The following is a 17287-nucleotide window of genomic DNA, read 5'->3' as shown; positions in this document are numbered from 1 at the left end:
AGATAAATCTGTGATTTGTAAACTTTAGATTCAAAATAATCATTATTGAGTTGTTACTTTCTTAAAGATCGAATTTAAATATTAATATATTCACATTGCGTATACTACAATCCGTGGGACAAATACATTTCTTCTTATAAAATCAGAGAGAATATATGTATATGTACTAGGACTATGGATATACTAGGGCTATGGTTTATATGGAGTTGGGCAATTGGCAGGCTCGCACCGCCACGAGCTGCAGCAGAACGAAGATCGGTGAGAAGACCTCCGAGTACTCGAGGCCCGTCTTGCTGGAGAGCTTCAGGCAGAGCAGGTACTTAAAGATGGCAATCAGCACGAGGAAATAGGTGCTCCACATGAAGCGGTTCAGTGCTTTTCGCTTGTTGTTTGAGTCCAGGTACATGCGTATGCCAACGATGACGCAGAAGTACGCATTGCAGATGTCAATGAAGAATAGCGGGCTAAACACAGTGAACCAATCGCACATGGCTTCCGGAAGCATTCCACCGGGACCAACTCTGGCCTGTAGATGCAGCTTGACGGCCAGTGTGATGGTAAACACGAGCAGGCCGCACAAGTTGACCAGAATCTCGAACTCGGTGAGCCCCAGCCAGCGCACCAGTTCCGAAAGTTTGAACATGTCGACTGATTATCTTCCTATTGCCTGAACTTTGGTTGTTTGCCTCGGAATTGAGCCAAAGTTTGTGACTGCGATGGTTGCGGCACAACAATGTCAAATAAACTGCGATTGAAGATCTTGATGTGCAGGGCCGAGTTGTTGCGCTGCCGGAAGGTTACGTCCTCGGCATCGCAAAGTGGATGCAGTTCGTCCACCAGCTGAACGGTGGAGGTGTTAATCGCGTAGCTAAGAGCGCCCTCAGAATTCTGGACAAGGCGCAGGGCGAGATTGAGTCCCCGGGTGACCGAGAAGCCCATGCAGTGCAGGAAGATCTCCTTGGCTCCGGAGTTAAGCAGCTCCTCACAGCGGCGCTGCTGGGACTGTCCAGAAGCAAAGAAAACTTATGATTATGATTTGAAACAACAAAGAACCTCTCTATTTACACACCTTAAAATCTGTCTTGCTGGTGATGTAGATGTTGTGGCGATCGCTGGCGGGACGCGGCGGCTGTTTGCGTACCACTCGGTGGTTTTGGTGGTTGTTGCGGTTCCTGGTGGATCTCGGCTTGGTCCCGTTCTCGGGAGGATTGCTTCCCATCATTTAACGGAGGCGAAGACGACCTATGTTTTCCATCTGCGCGTGTCACAATTTCGGACTCCGTACTCCGCAACGCTCCCCAACACTAGCTGTGCTTCTGGCGATCCGGCAACCCGGCTCTAGCTGTCAATGTGACAGCCGACGATAGCTCTGTTTTGTGGCCATCACTATTCCTATCGCCAGGGGCTCGTGAGAATTCTAGGCAGTTGAAAATTTTTCGTCGTACTCTCGTAACAACAAAGGTATGTTTTTCGCACCTAATCACGTACCACAGACCGTAAGCCAAGCCATCGATCGACTAGCCACCCAAAAAGACAAGAGACAAACTTGGCCACAACCGTTATGTTCGTAAACTTCGCAACTCGTAATACACGCACACACATACCACACACGCATAGCGCACTAACACTTCTGCTGGTTAAATTTCCTCGGGCAGCAGGAAAGAAAGAAGAGTACAAGTTACATAACTCGCTGGTGGTGCACTTAACGTTAGCCGGGGGGAAAAGGGGGCGCCGTCTGCATCCGTAAGTTGCCCCGATCCGGATTCGGATCCAGTACCCCAAAACCTCACCCCCTTGACCCCTGGGGTTACATAAGTCTCCTCCGCTCGCTAAAACGGGGGTGGATCCAATAAAGTATATATTTATATCCTTAACCACAATCGTAGCCAGAAAAATAAGACAGAAAAAAATATAAAATCCCCTGCACCGCGCATCCTGGTTCGAGTAACGTTTTGTATTCATGCGTTCAAGTCATTTTTCCATGCAGGCGAATCCGAAAATCCGATACGTTTCAGAGTCGCAAACACAAGTCAAGAGTTAACGCACAAAAAGCAGGCAAAAACAAGCCATATCGAACTGATTCGAATCGAAACGGACCGCAAGGACCCGCTGCTCAACAACGGATGATAACGTAACGTAGCTGCAACGTTGGAGCATCAAAGCAACGCAACGCCAACTCCACAACGCAACGGACATTGCAAACAAGTAAATTACCATTTCTCATTTTATCAAAACAGATCAATCTGCCAGCCCAAATACAATCAAATCAAATCGAATCAAAAATCAAATGTATATGCCTACATTAAATCCAAGTCAAAGTCAATGTATCCAAAATTGCATAAGAGTCGCGTTAAGTGCGCCGTGAGCATTTCTTGTCGCCAAAACCACTTGGTTGGAGCTCCGGCTCCCCGATCCCTGGTACCCTGAATCCAAATCCTATTCCGATATCCGATCCAGGAGCCAGCGCCAGCCAAGTTATGCCGGCGCAAGAAATGACATCTAGATTATCTCCATTATCGATTATCGATTCTGACGAGCGAACCGAACAGAAGCGAACAGCAGAATACGATAAAAAGAAAACAGAAAGCATACAGAATATTGTGTATAGGTATTTCGTAAACGCGCCACTGTCAAACTGATCGATTTAACGCGGCACAGTTTCGAATTGCAGATCATCACTACCAACAACAACAACAACAACAGCAGCAGCAGCAACAAGCGAAATGTCGGCGGCCCGCCTGCCCTACTATCAGCAGGATCAGGACGAGGATAGGGATCATCACCGGCGTGGCGGACGCGGCCATCACCGTGGCTACTACGATCGTTCCGCAGGCGGCTCGTCCCGGCGGGAGCGCACTCGCTACAGTCGCAGTCGTTCCCGCTCGAGAAGTCGCAGCCGTTCGGCAGAGCGCTTCGGTCAGCGCCGGCGGCGTCAGGAAAGCCATCAGCAGATGAGGCAGCAGTCCCGCTACCACAGGGAACACGATTCCAGAGATCGCTCCAGGGATCGTTCCAGAGATCGCTCTAGAGATCGCTCCAGAGATCGGTCAAGGGATCACTCTAGAGACCGCTCCAGAGATCGCTCCAGGGATCGCGATCGGGACTACTCGAGGCGCTCCAGCCATTATCATCGCTCGGAGTCGCCAGCCGCATCTAACAGCAACAGTCACAGCCAGCAACGAAGTCACTTGACCGGAAAAGCACAGATGAACGCCGTTCACAAGGCAGCCGCTGCAGCTGCTGCCTCGGTAGAGCAAGCCCAGCTGGCCGGCAAGGGCAACGCCGCTTCTGCCGTTGGTGCCTACTATAATCTGGACACTGACGAGCCGTTCGACAAGGAGCGCATCCACCGCGAAATGGAGCAGAAACTGCGAGAAGCGCTGGCCAGGGAGGGAAAGGTTTACCCGCCGCCCAAACCGGAGCCACCATCGCATCCGGTCTTTGCCAACGACGGTTCGTTTATGGAGCTGTTTAAGAAGATGCAGGAGGAGCAGAAGCAGCAGGTGGGCGGCAGCAGCAGCAGCAGCAGCCATCAGTTGCAACAGCCAGCGGCGGCGGAGGAGCTCCTTCAACAGCAGCTGATCTCGACGGAGGCGAGTGCAGCGCCACCACTGCCAGCGATTGCGGTGGGAGCGGCTAGCAGTGCTGCTGCTCCTTATATTGCAGCTGCGGCGGCTGGAAAACTGGCGCCACCACCGCCGCTCGTGGGACGACGACGCGGCGGAAAGGTGCTCAAAACGGGCGTTGTGGCCAAGCTGAAGACGCAAAACGAAAGCGACGTCGACCCCAAGGACTTCTGGTCCTTGTACCTGGCCGAGGTCAACAAATATAAGAGCAATGCTTGTGACACGGACAACGGCAAGCGGCCGCTGGTCAAGTAATCGCAGTCATGTGAATCCTGAACTTGAACGTAGAACGCAGAAGAGCTAACGTGAAACTACCCAGCTTTATATTCGCTTTTGATTCGACCAATAACCCAAATCAGAACCTAGATAATCACTCCCAAAAACGAACATTTTGTACACGAGAATAAGCGAGCACAGTTCCGTAGTTTATAGTTATGTAGTTGAGGACCTTAAAGCTGCCACCGCGAGCAGTGTAATTTGTATTTTTTTTTAATTCACACCGGTCGAAGGACGACTAGCCGCAGCCTCTAGACATATACACACACACACACACAAACACACATATTAACATAAGCATATTCTAGACTGTAAGCGTAAATTAAGAAGAAAAGATCCAAACGAGATGTATCTCTCTATATAATATGATATATACCGCTCATTAAGCATCCACCAACTTGAAGAACTAACCTTTGTGATTTATATATCTATCTCTTCCTCCCCCCGTTTATGCACTGAAAATTGTATTTGACAACGTATTGTTTTCATTCCTCATTCGGTTATGTACCATCCCCCCATTACATTCATCTCTTTCGTTTTCATGGCAACTATACATATACATATATATATATCTCTCTCTGTCATATGATTTAACATTTTGGTTGCGTTTCGATCGATGATTACTCCTCCTTCCCTTCGTTTCGGTTCCCATTTTGTGTTACCCTTTTTCGTTTCCCGACTAAAGTCTATATGCAATTTTTCATGTCCAAAAACAAAAGCAGCGACAAGTCGTCAGACAGCAGCAACATGTCCGCCTATAAGCTGGAGACCGCCCCCTTCGATCCGCGTTTCCCCAACCAGAACGTGACCCGGTACTGCTACCAGTCGTACATCGACTTCCATCGCTGCCAGAAGAAGCGCGGCGAGGACTTTGCGCCCTGCAACTATTTCCAGAAGGTCTACAAGACGATGTGTCCCAACGCCTGGGTGGAGAAGTGGGACGATCAGCGCGAGAGCGGCACATTCCCGGGCCGCATCTAAGTGCCCCGGCGGCCACCGCATCATCCCAGAATCCAAATCCCCAATAATAGTACACACAGGACACGATCGATGGGCGGAGGAGGAGGAGGAGTAGGAGCAGCAGCAGCAGCAGTAGCGTCAGCGTGGTGACCAGAACCATCCGGCAATTGCAACACTTTCGACACAGACCACCAACTAATATTTGTGCTTTCCCGAGCGATGAATAGAACAACTTCACATTTTGTCGTCGACAAACGCAAATACACGAATGTTCAATTATCTGAATTCTGAATCGAGCGTTGTTGTTGTTTCTTCTTCATCTTTGTTGCTGGCCAAATTGGAACTTAATTCAGATCCGCGCAACTGTATTCCGATGTGTTATTAAATAATAAACTATTAGAAACTCAGAAGCCACTCTTTCGATATTAATACCCCCGACATTTTCAAATTAGAATCTGGAAGAATTGCTCACCTTTAAAAGTTTCATCAAATTAGTTAAAAGTTTTTCGTTCTTTTTTCCAATATCAAATCTAATTAATTTCTTTATTTCAATCCATACATTTGGAGTGTGACTTCTTTTAACTTAATTACTGCCATTTTGAGTAAAACACGTGTGTGGCCTGCATCGTTTATTTAATATGTTTTCATTAGTTATTACAAGATGATTTCTATTATCCTGGATTTCACTCTGGCATTGGAAATTTGAAGAACTTCGGGTTTCTCAATATCTTTTTCCACCAAAGCAATATCGAAAGCTAGACTTATGCAGATTATAATCGTTTTTGGCCTTAGCATTCTTTGAATTTTTATTTAAATTTTTATAAGTGTTTACATATGTGCAACTCTCTTACGATTTCCACTACTTTAGTTTTCAATTATTATCTTTTTATCATATTGAATTAAGTGTGTCGAACCCTTGTCTTATAAAACCTATATTATTTGCCGAACTTAACTGTACTATATGCCTCCTGCCATTATCCTCTGATCAGACATTGCTGTTAAACATTAAAACCGCAAGAGGAACAAAATTGATAACCTATTGAAAAAGATATAGGAGGTTAAATAGTTGTTGGGTAACAGAATGTAATAATAATTAATAGATAGTCGTGATTTTTGTAGTTCTTACAGTTTTTTTTGGATAGTATTAAATCAACAATTGCGGACGGCAGCAATTCCTAAAAACTAAGTGCTAACTAAAATAACAGGAAACTTGAGTTATATATTTTGTAATGTAATTTGAAAAGCAACCGATTCCATATGGAAATTTCTGCCTGGCAATGTCTAATCTGTTTTTAGTTTACTTCTTTAATTTATACTGTCAGTTTTTAATTTTATGTCCAGTTACAAAAAACATTGAAATCAGAAATTGGGGATTTAAAACTCTTAGAGTTTCTGTTTTTGTAAACCATTGGTAAATAATTTGGAAAATAACTATGGAAGACCTCTTAGAATGTATTCTTTCTTGACGCAGATTTATGTTTTCGGACAACTGGGCTGCTTAACTAGACAGTTTAAAATTGTTAATATCACTTATCATTTATATGTCTCGGCTAGCTTTTATCGCGTGAATTAATTTTTGGAATTAATTTGAGTTTGTACCGCTGTTTGCATGGATCTAATATCTTATAGTAGTATATATACTTTTGAACGTTAATATTACGGATAATGCTAAGACGGCTGATCGAGCGGATCGTTTTTGGGTAAGGTTAAATGCTGAATTTTGACTTGGTCGGACCTTGAGTTCCCTTCCCCTTCTGCGATTGTGAGTTGCGTACATAGGTATATCGACATGTCGTGCCATTCAATTGACGTAATGGCTTAGCTTTTTGGCTGATCGATTTGCTAAGACTAGGTCTAACTCTAGAGTGGCTATGGTTCCGAACTGTACAGGTTTATCATTTAAATGCAGCTGTCCAGACCGGACAATCGTACTAAATTGAGTATAGGTTGAACTCATATTTTCCTTCCCTTTTTTATTGTACTTAATAGGTATTGTGTTGTATTGTAACTTGAAGGGAAACTGCGATTGAGAGAGTTCACAACGTAATCCTTAGGCCTAGTTACTTGATAGTGTTAATGGAACGAAATTACCCACTCGTACTCGTCTCTCTGGCCTCCTCCTGAATCGTATAATTATAACACAGATATGAACTGATTTAGTAATGACCGCTGCCTGGCTATATTCATACTCGAAGTGGGAGAAGCGCTACTAGTACTTGGTTAGGTTTAGTGTTTAGTTGCAGGAATACGATGTGTCCATGATCCACAGTGAATCATTCATCACCCGCCGATGCCAACTTAGAGTAGCCTTAAGTACGGATTTTGAATACATAGTAAGTGTTTCTAGCTTTAGTAACATTCGAATAAGTGAAGAGAACGAAAGCCTCCTGCCATCTTCATTTGGTAATTGTGTATCTTAGTTTCTAGCTGTGCACGGTTCCGATTCCGATTCCGCTTCCGATTCCGATTAAACTTAGTCCTAATACTTTTCCCGCTGGTTTCCGATGCAAGTGCTCCGAAGTGCGGAAAATCAGCTCCTACTCCCGAATCCTACTCCGTATATCCTCTGATATTTAAAGCTTCCATTGATGATCCTCCAAAAGTGTTTATCCCTCCGTTTTTTGGTTTGTTGTTGTTTTCAATGTCCGGCACTTTGTGCCACATTTACAAAGTCTACATGCAACCGTACTTGTGTGACTCGTCCGCAGGACTCTCTAGAGTCCTCGATCCTACCGATTCCTCTCCTGGCCATAGCTATAGCCAGCCAACTCCCCCGACCCATATCCATCCATCCGTCCATCCACACATTGAAGTACCGCAGCCCGTAAACCCCTTACGGGTATAGTTACATGTAGCTATTGCTTGTTTGTTATCCAATGTCACGGACGATCTCGATCTTGTCGCACAGCTCCGAGTCCGGATCGTGGATCGTGGTGAAGTGGGTGCGGTCGCTCCTGAAGGTGTTCCGCTCGTTCGAGCTGCTCTTGATCGACCGCTCCGATGGCGTTTCCGTGCCGCTCAGCTGGATGCGCTTCTGCAGCGCGGAAACAAAGTTCTGCAACAATAAAGTATATAAAATAAAGATAAATAAAATAAGATATATTATGGCATAGGGGCTTGGTACCCCTCTGCTGGGACTCACCTGCGATATGATGTCCCCGCGAGCGGTGCGCACCTGGTAGAGATACCGGAACTTGCGCTGTCTGGCTTCCTCGCGAGTTTCGCGCGTGCGCGACTGCGATCTTCGCACGGGCGCGAGGGCGTGGCCCTGGGCCGCCTGCTGTTGGCTGTGCGGCAGGTGGGCGCCGTGGGCGTGGCCCGGGTGATTGTGGTGCCGCATGTAGACCCGCTTGCGATGGTCCACACGCCAGGCGGTGATGAAGCACTGCACCATGATGCTGAGGACAATGGTGACGGGCCAGGCGGCGATCAGGAGTCCGCCGTAACAAGGCGGCGGCGTTGGATGCGGCCGCATGCCGATAATCTGCAATATGCAAATATGGATTCATCATCGATCAGCCAGCAACGAGGGCAGCTGGAAGCCAAAGGGCATGGCAGAGTCTAGCCTATATGGGAAAGCTTGATTGTTTTATGGTGAAAGTTGGGCGAGTCGGAGTTTTTCGAGTTAATCTAACTAAAATTCATCAGACGCGACCTTCTTCTGATTTTGTTCGCCTGGTGTCTGAAATCTAATCACTCGATGGAAAACAACGGGTCCGAGGAGTATTTTTGTCCATTTGGACAGTCAAATTGGCAATTTCCGAAAAAAAAATACCAGGCGTACAGAAATGCCTAGGACGAGCAGAGTGATTTATAAATGATGTTATTATTATGTATTATGTTTCTTTCTTTTAAGTGTAGGTAGTTAATAATAAATTTTAACTTATTATTAAATATTGAGTTGATTTGGAATTATTTGCTATAAATTTTAATTATTAAATAAAATATTTGTTTTGGTTTGGGGCCTTAATAAAAATATTAAAAATTTTAATTTCTCATTTATAATGACGTGGCATGTGGCATCCAAATTTGCAGTTTCTGAGAACGAAGTACCAGGCGTACAGAAATGCCTAGAAGGTGGCTGCAAAATCCAAATAACCATGTGCGGATCATATCCTGTGTGGATCGTGTGTGGATCTTGTGTGGATCGTGTGTGGATCGTGTGTGGATCATATGTGGATCATGTGTGGATCGTGCGTGTATCATATGAGGATATGCGTCCCTTTGTGTGTTTATGTTTTCGTTTTTAAAAACTGGCACTTTGGATGCCAAGGCCACGTCATCATAAATGAGAAATTTAAATTTTTAACGCCCACCCGCAGTTGCAATTCCCAACTTGTTCTGGCCGATCCTCATGGGATTGTATAAATAGGCGTGGATTTTGGTCCATTAATTAGTTGACCCGACTGGCCGGAAGTTCCCTTCTGGAACTTTTTCGGATTCTTGCTGTGCACGTGTGTGTGTGTAGTACGACGGCATCGCCTATATGGCGATACCACCTGTGGACCAGCTCCAGGATGCAGTGCGTCAAGCATCCACGTGAGCAGGTGCCATTTTTTGGGACTCAATAAATTTGGATAAGTATGCCCCATGTGGGGAACTCCGCCTAGAGTGGAGTGCGGGATGCAATGCATCTCCGCCATGGACCAACTCCAGGTTGTAGGACGCAGTGCGTCAAGCATCCATGTGAGGAGGTTCCATTTTTTGGGGTTGAATAAATTTGGGTATGGGAACTCCACCTCGAGTGGACGCCGGGATGCAATGCATCCTGGCATGGACCAACTCCAGGATGAAGTGCATCCATGTGAGGCGGTGCCATTTTTTGATAATCAATAAATTTTGGATCCCTATGCTTCCACCTGGAGTGGAATTCCGGTTGCAGTGCATCGGAAACCCAAAAAAGGTAAGTGATTACGTGGCCATTCTGTAAATACAATTTAATAATTAAATTGTTTTCATTTATTTATTCCAGGTTTCCGGATTTCTGCTGTGCGGTTGTGTGTGGTGTTCTCCACCTTTGGACCAACTCCAGGATGCAGGACGCACTGCATCAAGCATCCAAGTTAGGAGGTACCATGTTTTGAGATTGAATAAGAATGCTTCACTGCGGATAACTCCACCTGGAGTGGACGCCGGGAGCAGTGCATCGGAAACCCGAAAATGGTAAGTAATTACGTGGCATTCTGCAAATGCAATTTAATAATTAAATAATTGTTTTCATTTATTTATTCCAGGTTTCCGGGTTAATATTTGTGATGCAGTAACTTGGACAACAAGACGTGTGTATTGTTTTCCTGGATCAACTCTATGCAGCATGCAGGACGCAGTGCGTCTTTATAGCATAAGAATGCTTCACTGCAGATAACTCCACCTGGAGTGGACTCTGGGATGCAGTGCATCGGAAACCCGAAAAAAGGTTGGTTATTACGAGGCATTCTGTAAATGCAATTTAGTAACTAATTATTCTTCTTATTTATTTATTTCAGGTTTCCGAGTTAGTGTGTGTTCAACGAGCAGCTGCAGCAGAGGAGTGTCTCCACTTGAACTTGGTCAACAGGATGCAGTGCACCGCGGATGAGTCGCAGTGAGTACCTAGAACTTAATTAATTAAGTTATTTATATATCATTGAGGAGACAGCGTATTTGCAAAGCAAAATTACACATTTTCAAAAACCGTAAAGCCTACTGAATACTAAATAAACATTTGTGTAAACATTTTAAATGCCAGTCGTTTTGAAATTTAATTACGAGTTCAACGATGTATGAAACTCCATACTCTGACCTCTATTTGCCAAGTTTTTGTGAAAAAAGAAGACTTTCGGAGGGTTTTTCACTCAGAAATCAAGCTGGAAATTGGGTTTTTCGCACTCACCCAGTTAATGGTCTCCAGTCCGTGCATGAAGAAGTCGATGGCGCTGAGGATCATGGCCGTGCCCACGATGCTGGAAGTGAGTATGGTTACGTATTTCACACAGCACAAGGTGAGCACTGAACAGATGACGGCTCCCCCGACGACGGCTACATATATTTCACGGTACTGCGGAATAGCAGGATATATGGTATAAGGTATATAAGGTATAGAATCCACCTGCCAAGTGGACTTACCCCAAACTCGTTGTCCGGAAATGTGGCCACACATACGGCCATTGCAGCTCCCGAGAGCAAGGCTCCTGCGAAGGCGCTGATTAGGACAGAGGCGACAGGATATGTGGAGCCAAGGACTGCGCCCAGCAGTCCCGCCACAATGGCCAATGCCGAATCCGCTGGCTTGCCGAGGAAGGTGATCTGAAAGTCCTGCAGGATGAAGATCCCGTTCGCTCCCACCATCAATCCGCTGAGGAATCCCACTGCCCGCAGGCAGCGATATCCTAGCAGGGCATAAACAATCCCGAACACGGCGAAAATGGCCCAGAGAATGGCGGCCAGTGGTTCCGGGGCATTGGGCGTGCACGTCTGGCCCTCCAGGATGCCCTGCGGGTGAAGAAAAAGAGGAGGGTGGGGGGTGAAGTGTACTATGTGTGTTAAAAAGGATGTCAAAGGGTGGGGTCACCGTAATCGCACCAAGGACACGACACACTTATCAAGGGGCCGCGACGATGGCGCCACTCGCCTTCTGCTCCAGCTAGCTCTTGCTCAAGTGCTAAAGTGACTCATTCAAATGCAAGTGATATATGTGGGATATATATTCTAAATTACGATCATGGAGTTGATCTATATATGCCGTCCGTATGAACGTAGAGATCTCGTGAACTTTAAAAGCTAAATTGACTCTACTAGTAATGGATATAATTACAGACAAAGAAGCAAACAATTCCGGAGCTCTGTTCTTAAATAATTACCCGTACCATAAATAATTATGTATTAAAAATAAAGAAAAATATGTTATGTGCATGCTTGTTGACATCGCTCGCTTTTCGAGTTGCTTCCCAAGATACTTAGGCTGCGAATAAAAAACACATTCATTAGGGGAATGCAGCTCGAGCTTCCTCTTCATTTTCATCCTGCTGGTGACACGAAGCTATTGACACAGAAACCCCGCACTTATACACATTATACTCGACACTTTGCATATTGTTTCGACTTAACCTAAAAAGCGTGCAAATATACTGGTGTTCGCTGGTGTTGGTGTTGCTGTTATTTACGGCGAGGGAGTCTGCGTATGTGTGTGTGTGTGTGCTTTGCGGAGGGGAAGGGGATGTACGAACCTTGATGAGGAAGGGCCAATCCAGGTGGGTGGTGCCCATGGAGTCCTCGCTGCCGTAGTCATAAACCATATCCGCTGCGACCCTCATTTTGGCGGCTCCTCAAGGATTTCTGGCTTATCAGCCGCAGGAGTTGGTATCCTGGCAAGGTATCCTGTTTCCCAATTAAGTTCTCTTCACTGCCACAAAACGTGCCCACATTCCTGCACTGATTCGGGCATGCTTATACCTTCCTATCTTGCTTTACAAAAAAAAAAAAATAGGGCGGAGCACCTGCTGTCGATTTTCGCACTGAATATATCCACCCGAAGTCCTGCAGACAACTCACTGCGGATGCATTGCAGTATTTGTACACATTTTCGCACTGCGACTCGTTAACTGAACTCAGGCTGATATCCTTTTTGTGTTTTAGCTGCAATTTGGGCCAAGACAGATTCGCTTGTGGTACAACAGGAAAACAGTCCTGCGGCCACGAAAGGGATGGCTCTTTTGTGGGCTTACAAAAAACCACCGAAACAACCCCCAAAAAGGATGTGCGAAAAGCTCTAAAAAGCTCAGGCGCCGAAGCTCCTTCACAACCCTGACCAGGTTTACTGAATACCCTTTCGAGACAGGTTCCCCGCACTTGGCTCCTTTATTTTGTAAGATATTCAGAAATTTGTTTTTCAACAGAGCCTTCGTTATGTTTCCTCTTTAATTGCATTCAAATAATGATGATCAAGTAGATATAGAAAATAATTCAGGCTAACTTGTCTTAATAAAAAATGGTAACCTCTTATAAGGCCTAAAGCTTTTGCTTTTTACCGGTTGTAAACATAAAAACTAATATTAAAAAAAAGGCTAAAAGGTTTAAGGTTTAGAAACTGACTTTGAAATTGAAACAGAAATAGATGTGGCAAAATTCAGAACAAAGTTTATATAGACGCGATAAACATATTTATACATACATAAAACAAAAAAAATGAGCCGACTATTATTTTTTGGCTTGTTCTTCCATTTCTAAGATAAGTTTTAAATATTAGTTAAGTTTGCTTTTTTGCTTAAATAGTTTTGAAAAACATAACACGAGTTCCAAAATAAGTCGCACTGATATTTAGATTTCTGTGAAACTAGAATTGTTAAAATGTACTGCGACATCCCAAGATCAACGTGGCATTAAGAAAACAATGTCTCGAATGAAAAGTGTGTTATTTGTCATACATTTTACTAGGACACGCTCATATACATAGATGACGTGCATGTGGGGGTTACAGAGTTTTGGAATGCGATTACGCAACGGCTGGATGCTCGCAGCGTTTTAATTAAGCGCAGATTTCGCTACCGATTTGCGTTGCAGTACACTGAGGAAATGTAGCTCCGATTAACAATTAACAGATCTCTCGACAAACTTGATTGATTTATATATATATGTGTGTATATGTGTATGTGTATATGCATAAATAATTGATGTATCTGGCGCAGGGGCCAATACCCAATATAATAATAATACGTAAATTACACTTTATTGTTGAGCTAATCTTCAACATCTGTTGAGAAGTTCGGTTGCCTTCTTCCTCTTCCACTTCTCCTTCGATCAATTGCTCCGATTGCTTTGTGCTCCTCTCGTCCATTGAACGACAGCCCAATGTTGTCCGCTTAAGGCGAACGGATGATGGCCTCGTAGGCGGCGAAGATGATGTTGGCCACCTCAACGGAGCGTGATTTCAGGCTGAGTGTGGCGTCCGGATTGCCCGGCTGCAGCTTCAGCTCGAGCAGCACCCAGATACTGTTGGTCAGCTTGAGCGACTGATAGAGCATGTCCTGGCCCTCCACATTCCGCTTGGCGATGGTGAAGATATTGTTGGTGGTCATCTTGGAGGCGATGCCATCGGTGGTGCCGATGACGCCGCTCAGGCTGTACTGCAGCTCGTTGGCGGCGGGGATCTCCTTCCAGGTGTTGAGGAACAGGCGCTTGTCCAACTGCCCATCCTCGGCGAACAGAACGTTGCCGTGCACCAGGCAGGCGAAGTAGAAGATGTCGATGTTGTTCTTCACGGCCACCTGCAGGTTGTTGAGCGGCTCCATGCGCTGAATGGGTCCGTTGGTGCCCAGTGCCATGCTCACCTCGATGGACTGGTTGGGCGGCAGGGGAGCGGCCTGCATCGGCGACGCCGGCACCAAGCCGAAGCTGTTCTTGTTCAACTGGATGGCGAAGTTGGTCATCGGCTGCATGGCCTTGTTGGTCAGCGTCATGTCCATGAAGATTTCGCCGTTGCGTCGCGAGAATGTGCCCTGTATCTCCAGTCCCTTGCCCTTCTCCGCCGGCAGCCACGTGACCTTGGGTATCTGCACACCCACCGACAGTGAGGCTCCGCCCAGACCGAAAATGTCGCCCAGCAGGCTGGTTGCTCCGCCAGGAGCCGCTTCTGCCGGCGGACCACCCAGGAGGATGTCCAAGCCACCGCCCAGCAGGTCAACATTGCTGGTTGCCGCCGGAGCGGAGGGCATGGCGGGTGCGTTGATGTCCATGGAGAGCAGATCGCCGATGAGCGAGTCCTGGTTGGGGATGACCATGGCCTCGGAACCGATGCCACTCTCGGCCTGCTCGCCACCACCGGCCGAGCCGGCGGCACGGTTCGGCAGCGATTTGCGCACACCAGCGCCGCGACCCTCGACGAACGCCGTCGGTGGCTTGTGGTAAACGCTAGCCAGCGAACTGATGTGGCAGATCAGTTCGTCGAGGAGTGTGGGCTCCAGCAGATCCGTCTCCTCCGAGATGAGCGGCTTGTCGGCCAGCACAACCTCCTTGGCGGCTGCCGGATCCGTGGAAAGGAGACGCCAGTAGATGAAGCCACGGTCACGCAGATCTGGGTTGTCCGAATCCTGGGTGGCCAGCGAGAGTACGTGCTGAACCAACTCCTGGGTGTCCGATGGCCGCTTGAGGAACAACTTAACCACGGCCGTAAGCAGCTGCAACTGCACTTGGGCATTTTCATCCTGTTAAATTAACAAAAGCAAAAGCAAATGTTAGAAATTGGAGAACGTGAGCAAACGAAGTGGAAAACGCACCTGGAAACCCTCGAGAAAGCTGTCGAGCAGCTCGTCGGCGTTGTCAATGCGCTCCGCGTACTCGCCAATGATCCAAACCATCGAAGCACGGGCCTCCGGTTCGTCCAGAGTGTCGAGATTCTCGCAGAGCGTGCTGATGATGCTCTCGTACTTGTTGGGGTACTTGCGGAAGATGTCCTTGATGACCACAATGGCCTCCTGCACCACGTAGTTAACCTTGGTCTGAATCAGATCCAGCAGCGTGGAAACGCAACGCTCTGCCGATGGCTCCACCTTGATGGCACATCGTCCAATGGCACGGACTGCCTTGCGAACAAAATCCACGTCCACTTCAGTGGCATACTCCTTCAGCTCGCTAAGAACCTGGGCAATGTTGCTCTGATTTGCCAGGCGGATCATGATGTCCAACTTCTCGAGCTTCACATAGATGGGATCGTTGTACTTTACAAAGAACACCTTCATTTCGTGCTTGAGAATGTCCGGTCGCTTCTGGACAATTAGGTTGATGTTGCGCAGGGCCACATATTGAACCTCCGGCTCCGAGGAGAGCAACGTGACCAGTGGCGGGGCCAATTTCTTGGTCAGAGTGGCACAGAAGTCGCTGTCGCTGGAGAGCATCTCGAGCAGCTTCATCAGCACCTTGACGGCGCTGAGAACAACAGCGGCATTGGCGTGGGCCAACCGAGGAGTGATTCGCTCGCAAATGGACTGAGCCTCGCGCTCATCCTTCGGACTGTAGTTGGCCAGGGAGTCGAGGATGAAGACCTGGCCCCATTCGGTGCACTCGTTGAGAGCCGTCAGCAGCTTGTTAATGGTCACCGAGTTCATCTCGACCAACGGCTGGCCGGACTGACTGGCCTCGTTGATCTCGCTGAGCGCTGCCACCGCATTGGCCACCACCATGGGATTGGAGTCGGACAGCAGGTCCTTCAGTTGGTCAAGGAAGCCCTGGTCCTCCACCATCGTGGCCGAGATATCGTACAGTTTGGCCACGCAAACAGCGGCTGTTTTGCGCACATACGGATCCTCATCCTTGAGACATTTACGCAGCGGTTCACACAAATACTCCGTGATCTTGTCCACCCGAATGCAGCCCATGGTGCGAACGGCCAGCGCACGGATCAGTGGATTCGAGTCCTCACAGTCCTTGACGAAGGTGTTTACCGCCATGATGGCCATATCCGGCTGTGATTTGGCGTAGTTCATGAGGTACAGATAAACCAGCTTCTTCAGCTCCAGATTATCCGTCTGCATGCAGTTGACCACGTCCGGAAAGAGAGCGGACACATCCTTGCCCACAGTCATGCTGGCGATGACCTTCTTTACCGCCTCCTTCTTCTTCTCCTTCTTGTCATTGTTCAGCTCCGATTTCAGCTCGAAGATCTCGCCCTTTTTGGTTGTAGTGAAGTACTTGGAATCGGTCATCGTGGGTGATGCTCTTCTGCTACTTCCGCTATAAACGAGAAGAAGTTGTTTGCCAGGATTAGCAGGGCGGTTATTGATTGTGCCGCAGTGACCCGCTACTCCCCCTTTTTATGGGGGCGTAGGGGGTGCAGTACGGATTCAGCCGAATACCAACACACATTCACCCGCATATCGCAAATCACATATCACAGCTTGAACACGTCTTAAAAAAGGCAGAATTTACGAAATTTCCTCTTAAACAAATCGACTTTTAAGTTCACCATCTGAATGTTGGTTTTACAATTCATCCAGAGACTACTCTCAACATACCGTACCTTTTATTACCTTTTAAATTATTAGTTCTTTGGGCACAGAAAAAATTTGTTAGCTTTTCCTCTCTGCGTAATTAGTGCGACCGTTCGCTGGGGAGTGACTTGGCTGGAACGCTAGTATTTTTAGTATTTCTCATATTCGATAAGATCGGTATTCGATAGTTCGACTTGTTTTTTTTCGATAGCATTGTATTTATCGATCGGAGTCCACTGCTTATTCAAATTGAAAACAAATTAATTTTATTTAAGAAATTTAGTCCAAAAAGCGTTTTGCTGTTGTCAATAATCCGTTACAATGATGATGATTGATGTTTGTCATGATGACAATTATTGAAAGAAACTTGTCGCAAGAGTAGAGCAATACCTTTTAAGACCCACATCCCCATGAAAAAAGATCCAAGTAGAATATCCTAACAATTTTATTTTTTAATATTCTCAA

At 46.6% G+C, this 17287-nt stretch overlaps 6 protein-coding genes across 13 annotated transcripts; 2 read left to right on the top strand and 4 right to left on the bottom strand.

Annotated features, from left to right (window-relative positions):
• Positions 1-53: 53 nt before the first annotated feature.
• On the bottom strand, positions 54-643 carry LOC108097547 (transmembrane protein 203). Its single transcript, XM_017199902.2, has one exon. The coding sequence runs from the start codon at positions 641-643 to the stop codon at positions 197-199; it is 447 nt and encodes a 148-aa protein (XP_017055391.1). The 3' UTR covers positions 54-196.
• Positions 644-660: 17 nt separating this feature from the next.
• On the bottom strand, positions 661-1312 carry LOC108097546 (ribonuclease P protein subunit p20). Its single transcript, XM_017199901.2, has 2 exons — positions 1070-1312; positions 661-1002 (listed from the first exon to the last, which is right to left on the bottom strand). The coding sequence occupies exons 1-2, from the start codon at positions 1220-1222 to the stop codon at positions 661-663; spliced, it is 495 nt and encodes a 164-aa protein (XP_017055390.1). The 5' UTR covers positions 1223-1312.
• A 37-nt stretch (positions 1313-1349) lies between these two features.
• LOC108097548 (cytochrome c oxidase subunit 6B1) lies at positions 1350-5154 on the top strand. 3 transcript variants are annotated; one of them, XM_017199904.2, is made up of 2 exons: positions 1350-1461; positions 4622-5154. In XM_017199904.2, the coding sequence occupies exon 2, from the start codon at positions 4650-4652 to the stop codon at positions 4881-4883; it is 234 nt and encodes a 77-aa protein (XP_017055393.1). In that variant the 5' UTR covers positions 1350-1461; positions 4622-4649; the 3' UTR covers positions 4884-5154. The 3 variants fall into 3 exon arrangements, with proteins under 3 accessions (XP_017055393.1, XP_017055394.1, XP_017055392.1); XM_017199905.2 differs by having other exon boundaries at positions 1358-1461; positions 4625-5154; XM_017199903.2 differs by having other exon boundaries at positions 1397-1461; positions 4588-5154.
• Positions 2092-4312, top strand: LOC108097541 (arginine/serine-rich coiled-coil protein 2). 4 transcript variants are annotated; one of them, XM_017199892.1, is made up of 2 exons: positions 2092-2205; positions 2659-4312. In XM_017199892.1, the coding sequence occupies exon 2, from the start codon at positions 2724-2726 to the stop codon at positions 3879-3881; it is 1158 nt and encodes a 385-aa protein (XP_017055381.1). In that variant the 5' UTR covers positions 2092-2205; positions 2659-2723; the 3' UTR covers positions 3882-4312. The 4 variants fall into 4 exon arrangements, with proteins under 4 accessions (XP_017055381.1, XP_017055382.1, XP_017055380.1 ...); XM_017199893.1 differs by having other exon boundaries at positions 2094-2205; positions 2672-4312; XM_017199891.2 differs by lacking the exon at positions 2092-2205 and adding an exon at positions 2213-2608 and having other exon boundaries at positions 2672-4312.
• A 324-nt stretch (positions 5155-5478) lies between the features above and the next one.
• Positions 5479-12679, bottom strand: LOC108097542 (transmembrane protein 198). 2 transcript variants are annotated; one of them, XM_017199896.2, is made up of 5 exons: positions 12068-12679; positions 10968-11333; positions 10735-10899; positions 8005-8346; positions 5479-7917 (listed from the first exon to the last, which is right to left on the bottom strand). In XM_017199896.2, exons 1-5 carry the CDS (start codon positions 12152-12154, stop codon positions 7732-7734), a joined length of 1146 nt encoding a protein of 381 aa, XP_017055385.1. In that variant the 5' UTR covers positions 12155-12679; the 3' UTR covers positions 5479-7731. The 2 variants fall into 2 exon arrangements, with proteins under 2 accessions (XP_017055385.1, XP_017055384.1); XM_017199895.2 differs by having other exon boundaries at positions 5479-8346.
• A 556-nt stretch (positions 12680-13235) lies between these two features.
• On the bottom strand, positions 13236-16955 carry LOC108097540 (AP-1 complex subunit beta-1). 2 transcript variants are annotated; one of them, XM_017199890.1, is made up of 3 exons: positions 16852-16955; positions 15113-16565; positions 13236-15040 (listed from the first exon to the last, which is right to left on the bottom strand). In XM_017199890.1, exons 2-3 carry the CDS (start codon positions 16535-16537, stop codon positions 13700-13702), a joined length of 2766 nt encoding a protein of 921 aa, XP_017055379.1. In that variant the 5' UTR covers positions 16538-16565; positions 16852-16955; the 3' UTR covers positions 13236-13699. The 2 variants fall into 2 exon arrangements, with proteins under 2 accessions (XP_017055379.1, XP_017055378.1); XM_017199889.1 differs by having other exon boundaries at positions 16862-16951.
• Between the last annotated feature and the right edge of the window lie 332 nt (positions 16956-17287).

The sequence above is a fragment of the Drosophila ficusphila genome, unplaced genomic scaffold (genome assembly GCF_018152265.1).
Source record: "Drosophila ficusphila isolate 14025-0441.05 unplaced genomic scaffold, ASM1815226v1 contig_197, whole genome shotgun sequence".
NCBI lineage: Eukaryota > Metazoa > Arthropoda > Insecta > Diptera > Drosophilidae > Drosophila > Drosophila ficusphila.
The sequence above is the reverse complement of the archived record's forward strand: the minus strand, read 5'-3'. Positions and strand labels throughout refer to the sequence as shown.

What these genes read in the sequence shown, in the direction of transcription:
- LOC108097542 (XM_017199895.2), bottom strand. Translation starts at nt 12,154, where the DNA reads ATGAGGGTCGCAGCGGATATGGTTTATGACTACGGCAGCGAGGACTCC. An exon ending in ATTGGCCCTTCCTCATCAAG is followed by an intron (nt 11,334 to 12,067) that starts GTTCGTACATCC and finishes CTTCACCCGCAG; the next exon opens with GGCATCCTGGAGGGCCAGAC. An exon ending in GACTGGAGACCATTAACTGG is followed by an intron (nt 8,347 to 10,734) that starts GTGAGTGCGAAA and finishes TGCATATTGCAG; the next exon opens with ATTATCGGCATGCGGCCGCA.
- LOC108097540 (XM_017199890.1), bottom strand. Translation starts at nt 16,537, where the DNA reads ATGACCGATTCCAAGTACTTCACTACAACCAAAAAGGGCGAGATCTTC. An exon ending in GCTTTCTCGAGGGTTTCCAG is followed by an intron (nt 15,041 to 15,112) that starts GTGCGTTTTCCA and finishes TTAATTTAACAG; the next exon opens with GATGAAAATGCCCAAGTGCA.
- LOC108097548 (XM_017199903.2), top strand. Translation starts at nt 4,593, where the DNA reads ATGCAATTTTTCATGTCCAAAAACAAAAGCAGCGACAAGTCGTCAGAC.
- LOC108097547 (XM_017199902.2), bottom strand. Translation starts at nt 643, where the DNA reads ATGTTCAAACTTTCGGAACTGGTGCGCTGGCTGGGGCTCACCGAGTTC.
- LOC108097541 (XM_017199891.2), top strand. Translation starts at nt 2,478, where the DNA reads ATGCCGGCGCAAGAAATGACATCTAGATTATCTCCATTATCGATTATC. An exon ending in ATACAGAATATTGTGTATAG is followed by an intron (nt 2,609 to 2,671) that starts GTATTTCGTAAA and finishes TTCGAATTGCAG; the next exon opens with ATCATCACTACCAACAACAA.
- LOC108097546 (XM_017199901.2), bottom strand. Translation starts at nt 1,222, where the DNA reads ATGATGGGAAGCAATCCTCCCGAGAACGGGACCAAGCCGAGATCCACC. An exon ending in CCAGCAAGACAGATTTTAAG is followed by an intron (nt 1,003 to 1,069) that starts GTGTGTAAATAG and finishes GCTTCTGGACAG; the next exon opens with TCCCAGCAGCGCCGCTGTGA.